The following is a 17,927-nucleotide window of genomic DNA, read 5'->3' on the forward strand; positions in this document are numbered from 1 at the left end:
CCTTTAGCCTGGCTATGATAGACCCTTCCAAGGTCTTTATACCTTTTGAGGATTATTAAGGTTACACCAGTTACATGTTGCATTGGGTAGACCTGGTATTAACCCGTTGGGTAAAACCGTTTTACAATTAGAAAAACATAAAAACAGAATGTATTAGTGGCAATATGATGCCTTTATACTACTGTCTTGTTTTGGATCAATGTTAACACACAGCACATGCTTGTATGAACTGACTTTATTCTTTGTTTCATGCTTTGCACCTATACTGGTTTGTATTTTGTTGTGTGATGTGGGTGAAATATGTGCACCCTTTTGTATGATACTTAAAATTCCTTCACAAAATCTTTAAAGAAATAAGGACAGCCACTTAATAAAAGCTGTTCTATTATAAACTAATGATCTAGCACATGTGGATTATTACCAATGTTTTTCATGTACTGCTATCTTTGGTAACTATATAAAGTGTGACACCCAAAGATAGTATACTGTCTCTAAACTTACACTGCAATAAATAAACTGCAGCCAGCTTAGACTTCTCCAGTCAGGACAAACCCCCCCTTTTTGTACACATTTGCACATCCAATGAGCCATGCAAAGCCAGGGGCTTTCTGCTTCCCCAACCTTGCCTGGCCCATTGGGGATGCTGGCTGAGGTACTGCATGTTTGTATGTGCGATGGAGGGGCTCCTACGCCTCCTCCCACATGCAAACGGAGGAGGGATCTTCGTCATCAACGCTCCGGCTAATACACGCATGTGCACGAACCAGAAAGCACTCTTTGCTTCCTGTTCGTGCTACACAGGAGCTGTAGCACTGGGAGGAAACATCAGGATCAGGGCAGAAGGTACTTTAATTTAAATACGTGTATGTCGGTGTGTATGCTTGTGTTTTAAAAATGTTTCCTGGGAGATGGGGAGGAGGCTCTCCCCCTATACCCTCAACACCTTGATTTGTTCGTGCTCCCTTGCTACACGCCATTACACTGGCATATTTGGGGGAAATATTTACGTCCCTCCAATTTAGTACACAATTTTACCAACACCAGTGCTACAAAGCATTGTAACAAGCAAAATAGAAAAACTATATTGGTTATATTTTCTTTCCATGGCCTCTACACATCACCTTTGTATGATGCTTCAGAGCAAAGTATTATAAAAGAGAACATCAATCCATTGCCCTGGTATGTTGACAGTGGGTATTGAAATCTTTTGTGGCAGTACTTCTGAATGCAGAGGTGTTTTGTAGTGGTGTGTGGAGGATGCAAATTTAAAGGTTTTTCTTTAAATGTGATGGTGTCCTATGATGCCGGTGGCCTCCCAGTCTGCCCATACTGCAATTTTGTAAAGTGCAAAGGGTTGGAGGCTGCATTCTCTTCCAAGATCCAGAGGCAAAGCTTCATTAGGTAGTCAATATTGTGGGCAGATCACTCGTCAGCCACATTCTCTTTTTCACCTGTTGGACAGCTAGTTCTGTTAGGTTATTGCTGCTGGGGGTGCAGGGATGATTTTGATCCCACACTATTGATAACATGTTGAATCCCAGTGGCAAGTCTGTTTTTCTTCTGGCTTGGTAATGATGTGTACTGCAGAACTGAAAGCACAAATAGCAATAAAGACAAGAATTGCACCTCAAAATGCCCGTTTGTTCTCCCACATGCTTACTAAAAATGTCTGAGGGGGGATCGTAAATTCACCACATGCCCCGCCCGGCTACCCCACACAAACAATCCAGCCCCCTGTAGAAAGCTTGTAAGGTACATTCGGCCCTCCGGCAAAACTAGTTGTGCACCGTTGCCTGAAGGCCTACGGGTTCGGTCCGAAAGATATAAAATTGGTACTGGCAAACTATCAGACCCCTTTTTTACAGTGCTTGCAGGGTTTTAACTAAGATCCCTATTAGAAGAGGGCTGAGACAAGGATGCCCATTACCCCCCTTAATATTTGCCCTGAGAGTAGAGCCCCTGTCGGTGACCATATGGAGTAATTACCTGATCAAGGGTGGTGTGCAGGAACACTCAGCACAAGATAGCTCTGTGTGTGGCTGAAGCAGCATTAATACTGGGAGACATTTAATCATCTCTTTCTACAGCAATGAACACGTTGTAAGCTTTCCAGCTGGTAGCCAGTTTCACAATAAATAAGAGAAGTCAGTGGGCCTCTATAACATTAGCCCCAGAATACCACAGCTTTGTGGACAGAATGTCACCAATTAGATGGACGGAGGCAGAAATAGGCTGCGAGTCTGACTCACACCAACATTAAAATCCCACTTTGCAGCCTGTCAGATCAACAGAGCACTTGATATGGAGCGACTTGCCTCGTCGTGTAGTTGACGAAGTCTTCCAAATAATGTACCTATCTGGCTATTAGAATTAACAACCAGATTGGTCCATTACTGGAAAGACAGGAGACCGATGATCCAGGCGCCGTAGATGGTAGACCTTGGTTGTGTAGACTTCGGTATTCCGGAGGACACACCACCAGCTGATAGACAATGGCAAGTATCAGACTTTGTATAACAATAAGGAAAATACAAAAGCATACACAAATGCCACTAACCTGCTAACCCAGGTAAGACGCTAACCGGCTGGTAAAGCGGACACCTGCAGTCGTGATTGGACTCCTGTCCTAGTGGTAACACAGGTCCGGATAAGGAAGGGACAGACCATAGAACCTCAGATGCAAAGCTCAAGAGGAAACAGCCCACAACGTACACAATGGAAGTCTCTAGTCCGTGTACTTGTGAGTGACGAAGGCGAGGAAGTTCACAGAATCAAGAAAAAGGCCAAAGTCATTCAAGCTGCGGTAGCGGCGTGGAAACAATCCAAGGCAAGTCTAATAACAATCCGATGTCCTGAAGGGAGCGAGCAAGCAGACCAAATCAGAATCCGAAAGCAATATCCAATGTCAGGCCGAAGTCGAGCAGGGAGCGGGTAGAGCAGACCAATTCAGTATCCAAGGCAATTCAGGGAAATCCGAGTTCAAAGAGGAGGAAGGCAGCCGATCAACAAGACAATATCCAAAGAGTAACCAAAGCAGTCCGAGGTCAACACCAGAAGGATCAGGAAACAACTTTGTTCAGGAAACAGGAGTCAAGTCCAGAACGCCACCGAAGAAAGTTCAGAAGCACCGGTGTTAGTACAGGGAGGCGCTTATGAAGACTGCATCACGTGACTCGGCTTGCGTGATGCCGTCACAGCAGGGCGAGTGTTCCTGCAGTGTAGAGGACGCCAGCGTTGCCAGGCTACCTTCCAAGCCCTGCGCTGCATCCGCGGTAATGGAGGCAATTGACTGCTATGATAGTCTTTGGTCTTGTACTGCAGTCTTTGATCGCGAATGCGTCGGTGAGCAACTGGCGACGCCGTGCTTACTTTCCCAGCTAACAGATTAGAAGGGCATGGAGACTTAACACAGCCAATATACCATTCTTATGGAGGGCCTGTAAGGAGGATCTAACCCACTGTAATAATCAGGAAATCTCATGGGCTGGGCAGATAATTGTGCTAAAAATAGCACTACTCCCCAGGGTCATGTATGTGTTAAGAACGCTGCCGGTCCGTGGTCCCAGCACATATGTTAAAAGCCCTCCAGGGAAGGGTGTTTGCGTTCAAATGGGGAGGTAAAAAAAAAAAGAATTCAAAGCAAAGTGATGTTAAAACACCCGCACCTAGGGAGATAGGGTGTCCGGACCTGAAAAAATATTTTCTTTTGGGTTTAACATGGGGATTGGTCCTCTCTCCCCAATCATGCAAAACCATGACTTTTCTCTGGGTATGGGTAGAAACACATTCACCTTGCGCAACTGCAACACTTGTATAACAACAGGCCTTTGACATTTGAAAAAGTAAAGAGGAAGTTTGGGGTCCAGGGAATGGAGAGATTCAGATGCACTTAAATCAGAGCCCCGACCAGTTTGGAGCTCACTTTGAGGGTGGGTTTGCTTAGGAAGAGAATAACGACAGTGTACAAACTCTTGTAAGTGGGGAAATGGGAGGAAGAATTAGGGGTCCCTATTTACACAGAAGACTGGATGTGCACATGGAAAAGAGCAAGAAGCCTCCAAATGCACTGTAATTAAAGACAATGCATACAAAATAGAGGTTTCAGGTGGTACTTGACTCCGCAAGGAATTCATAAAGGAAAGACGAAGTATTCCTGCTTATGTTGGAGAAGATGTGGAGCATTGGGAAGATTGGCCCACTGGGATGTCCAATCATCCAAACATTCTGGAAGGAGGTACTTCCACACATTAAATCTATAACGCAAAGGGTGATCCTGCTACACCCAGTAGTGGTAATATTGGGAAACAGAGATAGTGAGAATGTATACCCGATGACAGGTCCTATAGCGGCGCTACTGACCCATCTGCTTCAGGTGACGAGACCGGTGGTGGCACAGAGGGACCTTCTGCAAATAGATGGTGGTTTAAAATGTGGGATATCCTATTAATGGAGAAAATCTCTGCTGGCGTCCAACAAGTACCTGCAATATTTGGATACCTGGTCTCCATTCATAGATTATGTGAAAGATAGGCATATTTTTCAATAATCTTAACCTCTGGCATTGCTCTGGGTAACCCTCCAGACCATTGTTCTTCGCCTGCCAAGCCATTACAGAAGGCAGGGGGGGAGACCATATGCAAATCAGGCTTGGTCCCACCCCAAAAGGGGCAGTCCAGCCCGAACTGCTAGGTCAGATCCCTTCTGCACGAGGCCTTAAGCATCCCCAGACATGTTTCGGCCTTGTTTGGCCCCATCAGTGAGGAGTGGCTTAGGTCTCTAGGCCCAGCAGGCACGAGACCCACGACTGGGCATACCCGTCCCACTCGGGGTGACAATGCAAAAACAAGGCAGTTCGGGTTGGACTGCCCCTTTTGGGGTGGGACCAAGCCTGATTTGCATATGGTCTCCCCCCCTGCCTTCTGTAATGGCTTGGCAGTCAAAGAACGATGGTCTGGAGGGTTGCCCAGAGCAATGCGAGAGGTTAAGATTAATTCTAAACCTTCCAGCCATCTCCTCTTTGTTTTTGCTAGGTCACTCCGAATGGGACGGGAATGCCCAGGTGTGGGTCCAGTGCCTGCCGGGCCTAGAGACCCAAGCTACTCCTCACTGATGAGGTCCGACAAGGCCGAAACATGTCTGGGGATGCTTGTTGTCTCGTGCAGAAGGGATGTGACCTAGCAGTTTGGGCTGGACTGCCCCTTTTGGGGTGGAACCAAGCCTGGTTTGCATATGGTCTTTCCCCTTCTGTAATGGCTTGGAAGGCGAAGACCGATGGTCTGGGGGGTTGCCCAGAGTAATGCCAGAGGTGAAGATTAATTCTAAACTTTGCAGCCATCACCTCTTTGTTTTTGATGGGTAAATGGCGACTACTGGAAGGACCCAGGAATCCTCCGAAATTGTACACCAGCCTATATGGTAAAAAGCAGTCCTGCCCCCTAGAGGGAGTGGATGGATCTAGATGACAGCATTGTTGTTCTTTTGGGTCTTATGTGTCAGTGGATGGAGGATGAGCCCTTTGATGAAGGATCTCTGTTGCTTCCGCCTTTGGGTGATCTGTCTGGTTGTCTGCTTTTTCGGTCAATGTAGCCACAATATTCCCCAACACTTTTTAATCTGGAATCAGAAAGCGACTGTCTAGAAGTCATGAAGGTCTACTTGAGGCAACTTGGTGAGAACAGTGAGAGACTTTTACAAGGTAGAACTTTTCTTTTTGTTCACCTTATCAGTGAATGAGTGAAAGAGGTCAGTTCCCTTGAACAAAAGATCCCAATTATTTTCTTCTTGGACATTTCTAACTGAAGTGCGTAGCTCTGGCCCATGCTGTGCGATGCATGTTTAGGAAGATAGCCCTTGCCGCTGTATCACTGTGATGAATAGAAGATTCTCTTAGATCCTGTGCAATAAGCCTCATTTCCGCCAAGCCAGGCTTGAAGGGTGTCATCTTAACCACAGGTGAAAATCGCCACTCTCCCTCCATAGGCACTAATTAGCAGTGGCTAACAATGCATCAGCATTTGCAACAAAACACTTCAGTAACATTTTTTGCCATAGGGGTCCAAAAGGTAATGCTCCTTAGAAAGAGGGTCCAAAAGATTAAGATTCCTTAGAAGGAGTCTTGGGAGGATAGCTTAGTGGCAACGCGCTCGACTTGGAAGCAAGACAATGCGACGCAACACAGGTTCGATCCCCGGGTCCACGCTTAGAAACTTCTGGGTATTAAGCGCGTTATAAATAACCAATTACAATCGCCAGCCTCTTCGGGGACCCAGCACAAAAATAGATGGATGGAATGGCCCTGATGGAGACTGAGCCATGAAAGAGAAGTGAATGTTGGAGGAGACTTTTTAGAGAACAAAGTAGCTGCTGCTACTTCAGAAGACTGAGATAAAGGATTAGTAGTTCGACATAGCAAATCCGACTGCAATTGCTGCCATCAAACCTCAGATTTTTTGCTGATAGATATAACAGAGTGCAGATTTTTCCATGATGTCTTTGGCTCTGCCAGTACATCTTTCTGGACCGCTACTACTGACTTGTCGGAATTTGGTAGTGAGAGCACTCCTGACACGACTCCCAGTTAAGAGGAAACGTCCTTGGGAGCTAGCAGACCTAGAAAAATCCTGCACCCCACACACGGCTACGGAAAGCTCTTGCTGACAAAGAGGATGTTTCCTCTTAGTCAGCCTCATCATCTGTATTCGATTTGGGGTTCTGAGCGACAGAAGCAGGTCAGAGTTTGCTGCTGGTGCTCCCGAAGGAACATCTGATAACAGGTGTTAGAGGAGCACTCACCAAAATACTGGGCGAGACAGCAACACAGGTGCAGCTGGTTCAGTTACTGAAGATAATGACAAAGGCTGGTCGGATGGTTTGAGGAGGAATAGTTTGTGTTATTACCTTCTTAATAAAATTTCTGAAGTAATTTACCATTGCCTCTGAATGCATGATGCACTGAAATATGTTCAAAAAACTGTCTTCAGAGGAAGAGGCCGAGGTGGGAGTCCAAGAAAAAGATGAGGCCAAAGTCCAAAGAGGACATCATGACCGCATACCTGGCAGGGTGTCTGTGAGGTGAAGGAGAAACGTACCTCATTGGTACCAGATAAGACGTTGACCAAGTGGAGAACATAGGAAGCCAGTCTACTCTTATGAATGCCGCTTTGCTGACCACTGTTGTGTGTCAAGCATTGGCCCGGTGTCTCCGATGCTTGGGATTCTGGTGAGGAAGTCCCAGAAATTGTCTCTGCAGTGCGGGTCAGTCACCAAGACCAATGTCAGCTTATGTTTCTCTTGACATCGCACCGCCATCTTGTGAGGGCTGTGACACAGATTTTTAGAGGTTCCTGTGACACTAGAACGGGGTTCTGTGGAACTTTACAAGGTAATTTGCTGTTCACTTTGAGACATTCTACAACTTTTGTGAGACGCAAGGAGACTTGCTCAGCGCAGAGCTCAGAGTCAAAGATTCAAACGGGACATTGGGGCGTACCCCAGTAAAATAACTGAAAACTTTAGAGCAATCTCTGGCAGGTCGATGACCATCAGGCTCATGGAGCCCGGTAGGTTTCTGACACTGAGCCATCAACTTCGGTTGGATGGACCCGGTGTCATACCCTGATGGTACTTTGGTGGAAGCACCGGTAGAAGCCTGGGATGCCTCTCAGTGAGCCCCAGTAATGCGGTGGCTAGCGTCAACAGGGCTTGCGTCCCTCCCGTCTGAAGAACAAAAGTGGGGTGCTGAATGACTTACCCGAGTTCGAGCTCTCTTGACAAATTATGTGATATGACAAGGCATCCTGTTGAAAACCTTGTCTCATTGGCCTAAACCTCTGGTAGAGCAACTGGGGAAAAAGAGTGACAAGGCACATTAAACCCACATAACTTTGGGGCCCAGGCAGTCAAGACAAAGTCTGTGGCTGTCCGCCTCCCACAGGAGGAGCAGGATGCAGAACCCCAACACCCATCATAAAAGAAATAACAGATGCAGGGGGAGGGGAATTGCATGGGTACTAAAAGATCTGAGCACTATGCAGAGCATCCAGTCTCATCAAAGTGGAGAAAAGAACTAACAAGTGTTGCCGGTGGGCGGGGCTAACCACGCCCATGCTGCCAAGCCCTGTTGCACAACTAAAGGTTATTTTATTAAGGGGGAATCTACCTTTTGTGCTATGCAAAAAAAGCTTTGGGCCTGTCCCCATGGACCGACACCTATAAGTATGGAGGAAAGTGGATGGGGCGACAGAAAATTGTCACAATAACCACCAAAGATGTACTAAGCTTACAGTGTGCCATGGAAAGTCACCAGCATCACTTAAGTTACGCACAATGGGATTTCAAAGTGTTTGGCTAGTGCATGGTTCCCTTCCATACTTGATAATCACCAGATCCTCCTTGCGACTCCAGGTTCCATTCTATTTACCATGCCTATCTTGAAAATTTTATTTTGTTCTCCTCCATAAGTATAGACTTTGCATACCCCTCCGCATCATCTTTGCAGTTTCCAGAAAAAGCCGGGGGCTCTACATTGCACTCCCTTACATGTGTGTACTGTGTCCCAGTTCTCTATTTTGAGACACTTGGACTGTGTCAGATTTTAGGAGTAGACTTCACATTGGTTTACGGTTGGAACTTGGTTGCTGGTACTATTTATAGTAGTCATTTTTGAAGCATATGTATTATAATGTACCCGTAGCAAAGTATATATTTATCTATGTGAAAGGTCAATGGGTGTCCGTACATCGTTTAATACAATGCATGTGTGTATTTAGAGGTACCTCACCTCTAGCTAGTTCTGTCATATTGATATCAACGTCCTGCTGTAGGTCTTTGTTACAAACCTGACAACCTTTTCCTTAGTCCACCCTCTCCCGCAATACCATGGACATCTCTATGCCTATTCTGTGCATTGGTCTGCAACCAGAGAACTACTTTTAGATCATGAAGAGTAGCCTACAACCAGCTCCACCATTTCATTTTCTGCAGCATAAACAAAGACTCCCTTGCCTAACAGCACGGAAGTCGCTCTTTAAGCTGCACAGAGATCCCAAGCCACAGTTATATCTCCTAGTCAATCAGGGACCCTGTGACTCATCTGCTGAGTTTGCAGAGACGTCCTGATAGGACACCATCTCCTGATTATTCAATCCTTACATAGAGTGATGTCACAGGAGGGTCCTGCAGGTAGTCCTTGAGTAAGGTACGCATCTCCTGATCCTGTGTAAAGAACCTGTACCAAAACACGCAATCTACCAATCAGAAGATCTTCAACCAGGAGACCATGTCTTGGTCCTGTACAAGACCACTAGCAAGTCTATTAAATTCTGGCCTTGTAATCCCAGCATACCATGAATCCCTTAACTGACCCCTTCATTGAAATGAATGTAGTTGTGTGATCTTACCTTCGCACTGCTCCACTGTATCGACAGTCGACCAGGAAGATGGGGCGCAATGCTCTTGTCACACGAAAGTGAGAGGTCTGACGTACTAGCACAACGATCGCCTCCACGAACATCACCAGCAACACACAAGCCTGCATGGCAAGGTATGATTAGAGTCAGAAATATTATGCTAGGATAAAGAATTGCACCAATTCACGACATTGAGCTGTGAGCCCTGCTACCTGCAGGACTGCACACCAGCATTGTGAGTAAACACTCTGAAAACAAAATTATTATTCAATCCAAACTGAATACTGCAGGAATGGTGGAAGTGGCCATCCTTGTACATGAGCTGGTATTTAGCTAGCCCATCTATGGTCATGGAATGTGGCTTATGTATCTTACCTACCTTCACCATTGTCCTTTTGTGCCGGACAAACGTGCGACACCCTAGCCAACTCATCTTCATACCCAGTTCAAAGACCACCACCACCAGGGCAAACAGTTCGAAAGTGGCATGTACCTGCAACGAAAACACAAAAACAAAAAGGTGTTTAAATGCATTTTCAGAAACTTAACATATATAATTTGCACGACATAGAAAGGACAACCAAAGCAGCACAATCCAACTATGCAAAGCAGTTCAGAAAGTGGACAAGGAATGTGTATCGCATTACTAGAGCTTAGACCTGCATCTTAATGTGCCCTTCAATTGCATACCACCTTCTCCAGGAATTAGCCTTGAGAACTTTATGTTTTGACCTATTCATTGGCAGGGAATTGGTGGATAGTGTTACCCTAAAAACCCCAACACACCCACAACATCTCCCTAAATCCTCATTCTGGTTTTCCAATACTCTCCCTGCCTAGCCACAACCTCTCCCTGGCCCACTGGCTGCCTAATGGTGACCTTATTATATCAGTCTAGGCACCAGTGCAATATTAGCGTCATACAGCTCCTGCGTTTATGGAGGAGTTGTGGTTGTATTATGCTCATCCTCTCCAATACTGTGACAGTACCTACGCCTCATGGGTCCCGCACTCCCGGACAAGAAAATACCCTCTCTTTTCTGCACGAAAGCCCTAACTGTTAAGTACAGGGATTATCTATGCAGGTGACACAACCTCCACATTCGCGACATGCACTTTTCAAAACGCAGTTTCACCCTTTTCTTTCTGTAACATTGCCAAACTAACTTTCATGAAAGGGCCCCGCCATCGCCACCAGGACGACAGACTGATGTCACACATTCAAACTGCAATTTTTTTATTACCCAAATTACTTCAGCACAAGGCAAAGCACGCTCTGAGGAAACAAGCTGAGCTCTCCACATTATTACACCATCACAGATATCACACCTGTGGATGCAAGCCTGGTCTTAGGCAAGATCCCAGCCATATTACAACCACTAAGTGACCATTTAAGGTTGGAGGGTGCAGTGAGCAGCATGCCTTAAATGAAAGTAATTTCTTGTGCAATGACTGCAAGTAGAAGCCTTTGCAATCTGGTCTCCACTTGCAGTGTTAGGAAGTGAGAATTATGTCCGATCACTTCGTGATGCAGCCTTGCTGCCAAGACTGCACTTGCAGATCACAGCGTTGTGCAGCCTTGAGATGAAAGACAGAAGAGCCCAGCCCTGGAGAATGTAGAGAGAAGAGGGTGGGGGCAAAGAGATCTCAGGATAATACCTCTCCAAGACAAAGAACCTGCTTCTTTGACCTAACCTACCTGAGCACTGTAATCTCCTTGTTCAGAATAACAAATAAAGCTCAACAACCTATAGCACATGGATGTATCTTGCAGCTTTACAAAACTGTATGCAACGTGAACTGAGGCACGTCTCATAGGTAACACACATGCGGACAGCAGACATGTAAAACTGTGCTAAGAGCCCACAGTACCAGGATCATGGCCCACAAGCTGAGTGTAGACACAAGGCAACTCACTAGTCATGAAACCTACCATCAACACTTACATATATGTCGAGCCGCAGAGTGGGCACGGCTGGAGCTTCGCAAAGGGAAAGAAGTAAGAGAGTCAAGCCAGTGCTAAGCTCCATCAGGTAGAAGAGGTGGTTGTGGGAGAAGAGGTAAGCTGTCAGCGCTTTTCCATCCTTCGGGTGCGTGAAGAACTTGTCATTATTCTCTCCTTCCTACAAAGAATATCAACACATGGTTAAACTGGCACAACGAGATCTGTACGTTATAAACACCCCATGCTGCCACTATGATTTGCTGAAAACCCCCACCCCTACATTATTTGACAACTTTGCAGAACGGTATAAATAGTAGTAAGTTTGGCCGACCTCATTTTTGTAGTTGACCTAATATATAGTGATTTGGTGGGGTAGAAGGAGTGTTAAGGGGGGGGGCGGTTGGGGGCAAGTTGAAGGGAGTAGGAGAATTACTTTGCTGAGCCTGTATACCCACACCCCTCAGTAGCGGCCTTGTGGTTTGGCAACATGGCAGTCCCAAAGTGGCATTTGATTTCCTGCCAACAACTGTTGGAGCTAAGAGTTTAGCAATGAGGATCTACCTTTAACAGTAGGCAATACTGGATCTAAATAATATAATCGTGTGCTTGCACAACCTGTTGGTAATTGCATATATAAAAATAAAGACCTGTCTGGTTTTGAAATGTGGTCTCTGGGAATCCACAATTATACTGGCCAAACACCTACTAATATAATTTTATTATTGGTTTGGTTACTTGTGACCTTCCTGGTCATAGGATCCTGTGCATTGTCACAGATGGCACAATGGATTTATTTATATACAAGAGGAACAATGCTCTTTTTAAAAAATATATATTTTATTGATTTTGATAACAAACATAATCAACAAGAAAACAACGAAACAAAGTCAAAACGTATGCATTCAAAAGGGTGAATCAATAATAAAGCTTGGTTGAAGTCCGATGAGTTCCATCTATAGCCGCAATGTCAAAGATTACCGGGAGTCACGTTCCTCCCATTTCCCCCAAATTTTGAAAACTTTAGTAGGGCAGCCCCTTGCCTTGTAGACTCTGTGTTCCAGGATTGCACATGTGTCCATATCATCTGCCCACTGATCCAGTGTTGGGGGTTCCAGAGCGCCCCATTTCTGTGCGGTGTTTCGCTTCATCAGTCCTGCGGCTGTTGCCAGGAGCAACCCTTCCCACTTGTTCGCAGTGTTTTCGTCGGGTTTACCCAGTAACAGTATTTGCGGGTCTAATGCTATATTGTGACCTAGTATTCCAGACAATTCCCTGCAGCACTACCCCCCCAAAAGGCCTGAACACGAGGGCATTCCCACAGGATATGTATAAATGTTCCAGGTTCTCTCCCACATCGGCGGCAATTCGGGTTTGGTGCACGCTTCCATTTGTGTATCATATCTCTAGGTAGTATATGCTGTGTACGATTTTCAGTTGCACCAAACGGAGCCTGGAAGAGATGGCGATTTCCCTAGAGTGCATTAGGATCTGGATCCAGTCCTCCGGGTCTATGACACCCACGTCCTCTTCCCATTTAGATTTAAGGTGAGGGAGTTCCGGGTTAGCAAAGGAAGCATGGCGTTATATAATATAGAGGTGCATTTGGCAGGAATGTATGCCGGAAATATGTTGCCTTCTATGGGTGTGTATTTTGGAATGGCAGAACCCGTCTGAATATGTGTTCATAGGGCGTGAGCCTGTTGGGTATGGTGATATTGTTTGATTATTGGGAGCTGGAATTTTAATCGCATTACTTCGAAAGAGGCGAACTCTCCGCCCGCCAGGACGTCCCCCATCTTAGGGATACCGGCGTCCAGCCACTTGGACCATGGTTTAAGTTTCCCAATCTATGTCAGATTACCGCTGTGCCATAAGGATTGTGCAGTGGTGATCTTATCTTTCCAACCCACAAAAGCGTGTGCCCGTTTCCAGACCATGGTAACATGTGCTGCCATTGTTTGTGGAGGGGTTCTGCGGAGGGGCTGATAGAGCAGGTGTAGTGGATCTATGTCGTGCATGGTTGCAATTTCGGCCCTTATGTGTGGCATGTAGTAGGTCGTTGACCACTGCTAGCTGGGAGGCCCAGTAGCATGCCCGAAGGCGGGGCACGTCGATTCCTCCTTCCCAGATCGATCTCTGAAGCGTGGCCAGTGCAATGCAGGGTTGACCCCCCCACCCCCACATGAGTTGTCTAAGGAGATTATCGAGGCGGTCGAATTCGGGATCCTGGATCTCAAGCGGGGCATTTTGTAATACATAGAGAAATCTGGGATGGGTAATCATCTTGAAAAGGGCGCCTCTGCCCATAAGTGTCAGGGGGAGAAGTTTCCAGTGGTGGACATCATCTCTAAAATGGTTCATGATTGGTTGAAGGTTGTGGGTTGTGTAGCGTGTCAGGTCCTCAGATAACCAAATCTCCAGATATCGAAATCCGCTTGGTTCCACTTTGTATGGGCATTCCTGGGGGATGGCTTGTGTACTGCCCTTCACTGGAAAAAGGATAGACTTGCTCCAGTTAATTCTCAGCTCGCTGAATTCCCCAAAGCAGATGAGCATCTGCGTTACTATGGGCCGGTTCGTATCGGATCGCCCAGGTAGATCAAGAGGTCATCAGTGTACAAGGACGCCCTGTCCTCATGTCCCTCCAGCCATCTGAATCCCATCCAATCCCCGCTCTGACGGAGCCACAAGGCAAGAGTCTCCATTGCAAGAGCGAAGAGGAGGGGGACAGGGGGCATCCCTGTTGTGTGCCTTTACCGAGGGGAAAGGGCTCAGAGGGCCCCCCCGTTTACTCTCACTTCTGCCTTTGGTTCTGTATAGAGGAGTTGTACCCATCCCAGAAAATTGTCACCATAGCCCATTCTCCGCATAGTTTCCCAGAGGCTGTCCCAGCGCACTGAGTCGAACGCCTTCTCAAAATCTATGGCTAGTAATGCAAGCAGTTGGTCTATAATTGGGGCTCTTTCTAGTAATAGGTGGAGGCGTCGTATGTTCATGCGTGTTGATGCGGCATAAACCCGCATTGGTCTGGGTGGACCAAGGAGGTAATGACCGATTGTAGCCGATTAGCTAGGAGTTTGGCAAGGACTTTGGTTTCAGTATTAAGCAATGAGATGGGCCTATAGGAGGCGCATTGCTCAGGTGGTTTACCCGGCTTGGGAATAACAACAATCGTGGATTTGCGCAAATCCGGCGGGAGAACGCCCTGGTCTCGAGCCCCGAGAAACATTTTGTGGAGGTACGGTGCCAACTTTTCCGTGCCCAGTTTCTTCCAGATTTCGACCAGGAACCCGTTGGGGCCCAGCGTTTTCCCGGACTGTAATTGGGCTAAAGCCTCGGCTATCTCTGCTTCGGTAAGGGCTGCGTCCAGTTGTGCTTTTTGCTGTTCCGACAGCTGAGGCAGAATGATATCATCTAGCAGGGAGGGGTTCAGTGGGGATACCGGGGTGCCGTATAGAGTGGCACAGAAGTCCGAAAAAGCTTTTGCTATTTCACGGTCTGAGTGGCATCATCCGTCTTGCGGGGTTATAATTTCTCTATGGCGTTGACCCTCGTCTCTCCTCTCAAGCCAGGCCAGCATTTTCCCAGCTTTGTCCCCTTGTTCATAGACCCTTGCTCTGGCTCCCGGATGGGCGTGTTTAGCGTTGTCTAGTTCGATGTTCCGAAGCCTCTCTCTAGCGCCCTTAAAGGATAAGAGGGTCTCAGAGCTTGGGTCAAGAACGTATTTGGCCTCCCAGTCACTCATTTCGGCTTCTGCCTTTGCTAGTTCCTGAAGCCGTTGCTTCTTTTTGGTTGCCGTCCAGGAGATTATCTCCCCCCTCAGCACTGCTTTGTACTCTTCCCAGATAATAACAGGGTTATCTACCGTAGTGGTGGTGTTTTCAAAATATTCATTGGTTGCTTCCGTGAGTTGGTCGACAAGCTCGATGAAGCCCAGATAATAGTTATTCAATCTCCATGACTTGGGGGGAGCCACGCCTCGCATGCACAACACCATCATCAGGGGTGAGTGGTCTGAGATGCCGCGGGGAAGTAGATCCGCAGCAGTCGCTCTATGTATGTCGGTACTTGGGAGAAGGAAGTAATCCAGTCTGGACAAAGAGCTGTGCGCCCCGGAGTGGAAAGAGTAAGCCTCGGTGTCAGTGTGAAGATGTCGCCACACATCTCGGAGACCAAGGGCTGATGCAAATTTGGCTAAAGTAGTGGAGATATTCGGATTGCGTTCCCTGATGTGAGTGCGATCCTTACTGTTGCACATGACGTCATTAAAGTCGCCCCCCAAGACCCACATGTCGGGTTGGTGTCTTGCAATGAGGATAACCAGGTCTTTTAATAGTTCTTCCCCCAGCCCCGGTGGAGAGTACACTGATGCAATGGCTAATGTTTCTTCCCCTAGCTTTCCAATGGCCACCACATAGGGACCCCAGATCAACTGTCAGTGCCGCAAATGGAAGGCGTTGGTGTATCAGTATGAGTGTCGCTCTGGATCCCATAGAATATCCCGCATGTAATGCCACTCGGTAGTTGGTTCTCCGAAGGAGGGTGCAGTTAGTCCCGGCTAAGTGTGTTTCGTTAAGTAGGGCAATGTCTGGGGAGTGTCTGTTCAGGAACTGCAACACAAGACATCTCTTGATCCCGGAGCCCAGCCCGTTCACGTTCCATGTGATCAGTTTGAGAGACTTGGGTCGCTCAGGAGGTAACGCATAGGTCAATGCGGGTGGCATTTATGGTTCGTAGGATCGGGTTCACAGGTTTTGTGGAGTCGTCTTATAGGGGTATTATGTGGGGGTTGGTCCCGGAGGGGGTGTGCTGCCATCAGGGGGGTAGCATCTGACGGTATGTGCTGATTGGTATGACTCATTAACCCCATGAATGCATAATAACCTTGAATAAATACAAGAACAACATAAACTATCCCTTCCCTCCACCCTATACTCCACCCCAACACGAAGTACCTGTCGCCCGAACATAGTTGCGACCTAACTTAAAAATACTGGATTACAACAAGTGGTGATGACTATCATGGGGGTCCGTGCTTACCGGGGTCACCAGCTATGCTGTAAGCACAACCCTCCTTTTCACTGTCAGATCAATCGAATGGCAACCTTTTGGTTCCAGATCCTTGCGAGTATCATTTGAATGAGCAAACCGTGTTACTTATCAGTCGTTGCCTTCATTCGGTGGTGCCGCTATCTCTCGTTGTGGGCACTCTGGTGGCGCTCTCTCTGGTCTCGGTCTGTTTCTGCCATTGTCTTGTCTACGATGCGATCTCCAGTCGCCTTCCAGGTGTGTTTGGGCCCAATTCCATGCATCCTTGGGATCTGAGAAGTGCATGGTTGCACCATTGTGGCAGATTTTCAATCGTGCGGGAAACATACGCCTGTAGTTCAGGAGCTTTGCTATCCCCGTACGTGGAGGGGCACCAGGGATCTGCCTGCCTGTTGGTACGTGGTGAGCATGTTCGATTGAAAAGAATTTTTATAGTGTCTTGGGAGCGAAAAGGTCTGTAAGCCACTGCTCCAGAAACAGTTCCATGGTTGAGCCTTCAGCTTTCTCTGGTATGCCAAGGATGCGGATATTGTTCCGCCTTGCTCTGCCTTCTCCCTCTTCGACTCTCTCTTCTAGTGCTTTGAGATGTGTTAGCACTCCAGTCATTTGGTGGCCTACCGTTCTTAGACCATCCTCTGTTTCCGATATACGGCCCTCGGCCTGACCTGTTCGGGCCGTCAATTTTTGCAGGTTGTGGCACAGTAGGGACACCTCTGTGCTTATGCCGTCCATTTTCTTTTCCATAGAGGTTCTTGAGCAAGTGATGGCGTTCATAACATCTTTAAGAGATAAGCTTTCTTCTTCCATTACAGTTTTGTCACTAGATTTAGCCTGCTCCTGTGCGAGGGCCTGGGCCGTGGTGGTGTACTGTTCCATTTTGCTCTGTGCTGTCGTACTTTTAGTCCCATCTTTCCCCATGTTGAGTAAGTGGACGTCGGGGTGCGGTAGCCTTCAAGTCTAGTAATCTTTCTTCACACAATCGGTTAGGCCTGTGGGGTGTTCTGTTTTGGGTGCGACAGGGGCACCCTCCAACTATAACAGCTTGTTCCCGGAGTCTGTGGGGGGGGGGTGGTCAGGTGGTTCACTAAGGGTTCTCAGTACGCCTTATCAATACGTTACCTGCCATTTACTGCCGGTCGGTCTTGCCCGTGTGTACTGGTCTTCCTTATCTCAGAGACGGTGGAGACATGGGTCTCAGGCGCTGTCCCATCTGGGGGCGTTATCGTGTAGTTATCGCGTAGTTATCGCGTAGTTGGGGAGCCGTCTCTCACTCTCCCTTCCGTTGCTTTGAGTGTTTTACACCTTATCTATATCCGGGGGGGCTGCAGCTGGTTGTTTACGTTCTCATAGCCTCATGTTGGATGTACCAGGGTCTGGCTCAGTTGGTTCCCAAATGTTCTAAAAGGAACTTATTCTCAGTACTTACTGTTAAGATTGGGGCTACTGTTGCCTCGCAGTCTCGGGGCCGAGTCAGGTAGTATTCCCCCTTTTCCTTTTCACTAATAGAGTTCTCAGCGTGAGACTCC

General features: G+C 47.2%; 1 protein-coding gene across 2 annotated transcripts in view; it reads right to left on the minus strand.

The window, feature by feature from the left end:
* Nucleotides 1-17,927, minus strand: part of TPCN1 (two pore segment channel 1) — a 767,000-nt gene that overhangs the window by 542,157 nt on the left and 206,916 nt on the right. For both annotated transcript variants that reach the window (XM_069619236.1, XM_069619237.1), the window contains exons 3-5: nt 11,354-11,530; nt 9,787-9,900; nt 9,399-9,529 (exon numbers count right to left, since the gene is read on the minus strand). In XM_069619236.1, the coding sequence (XP_069475337.1) occupies nt 9,399-9,529; nt 9,787-9,900; nt 11,354-11,530 (422 nt within the window). The remainder of the gene's footprint in view (nt 1-9,398; nt 9,530-9,786; nt 9,901-11,353; nt 11,531-17,927) is intronic.

Source organism: Ambystoma mexicanum, chromosome 10 (genome assembly GCF_040938575.1).
Source record: "Ambystoma mexicanum isolate Mex_15411 chromosome 10, UKY_AmexF1_1, whole genome shotgun sequence".
Lineage (NCBI taxonomy): Eukaryota > Metazoa > Chordata > Amphibia > Caudata > Ambystomatidae > Ambystoma > Ambystoma mexicanum.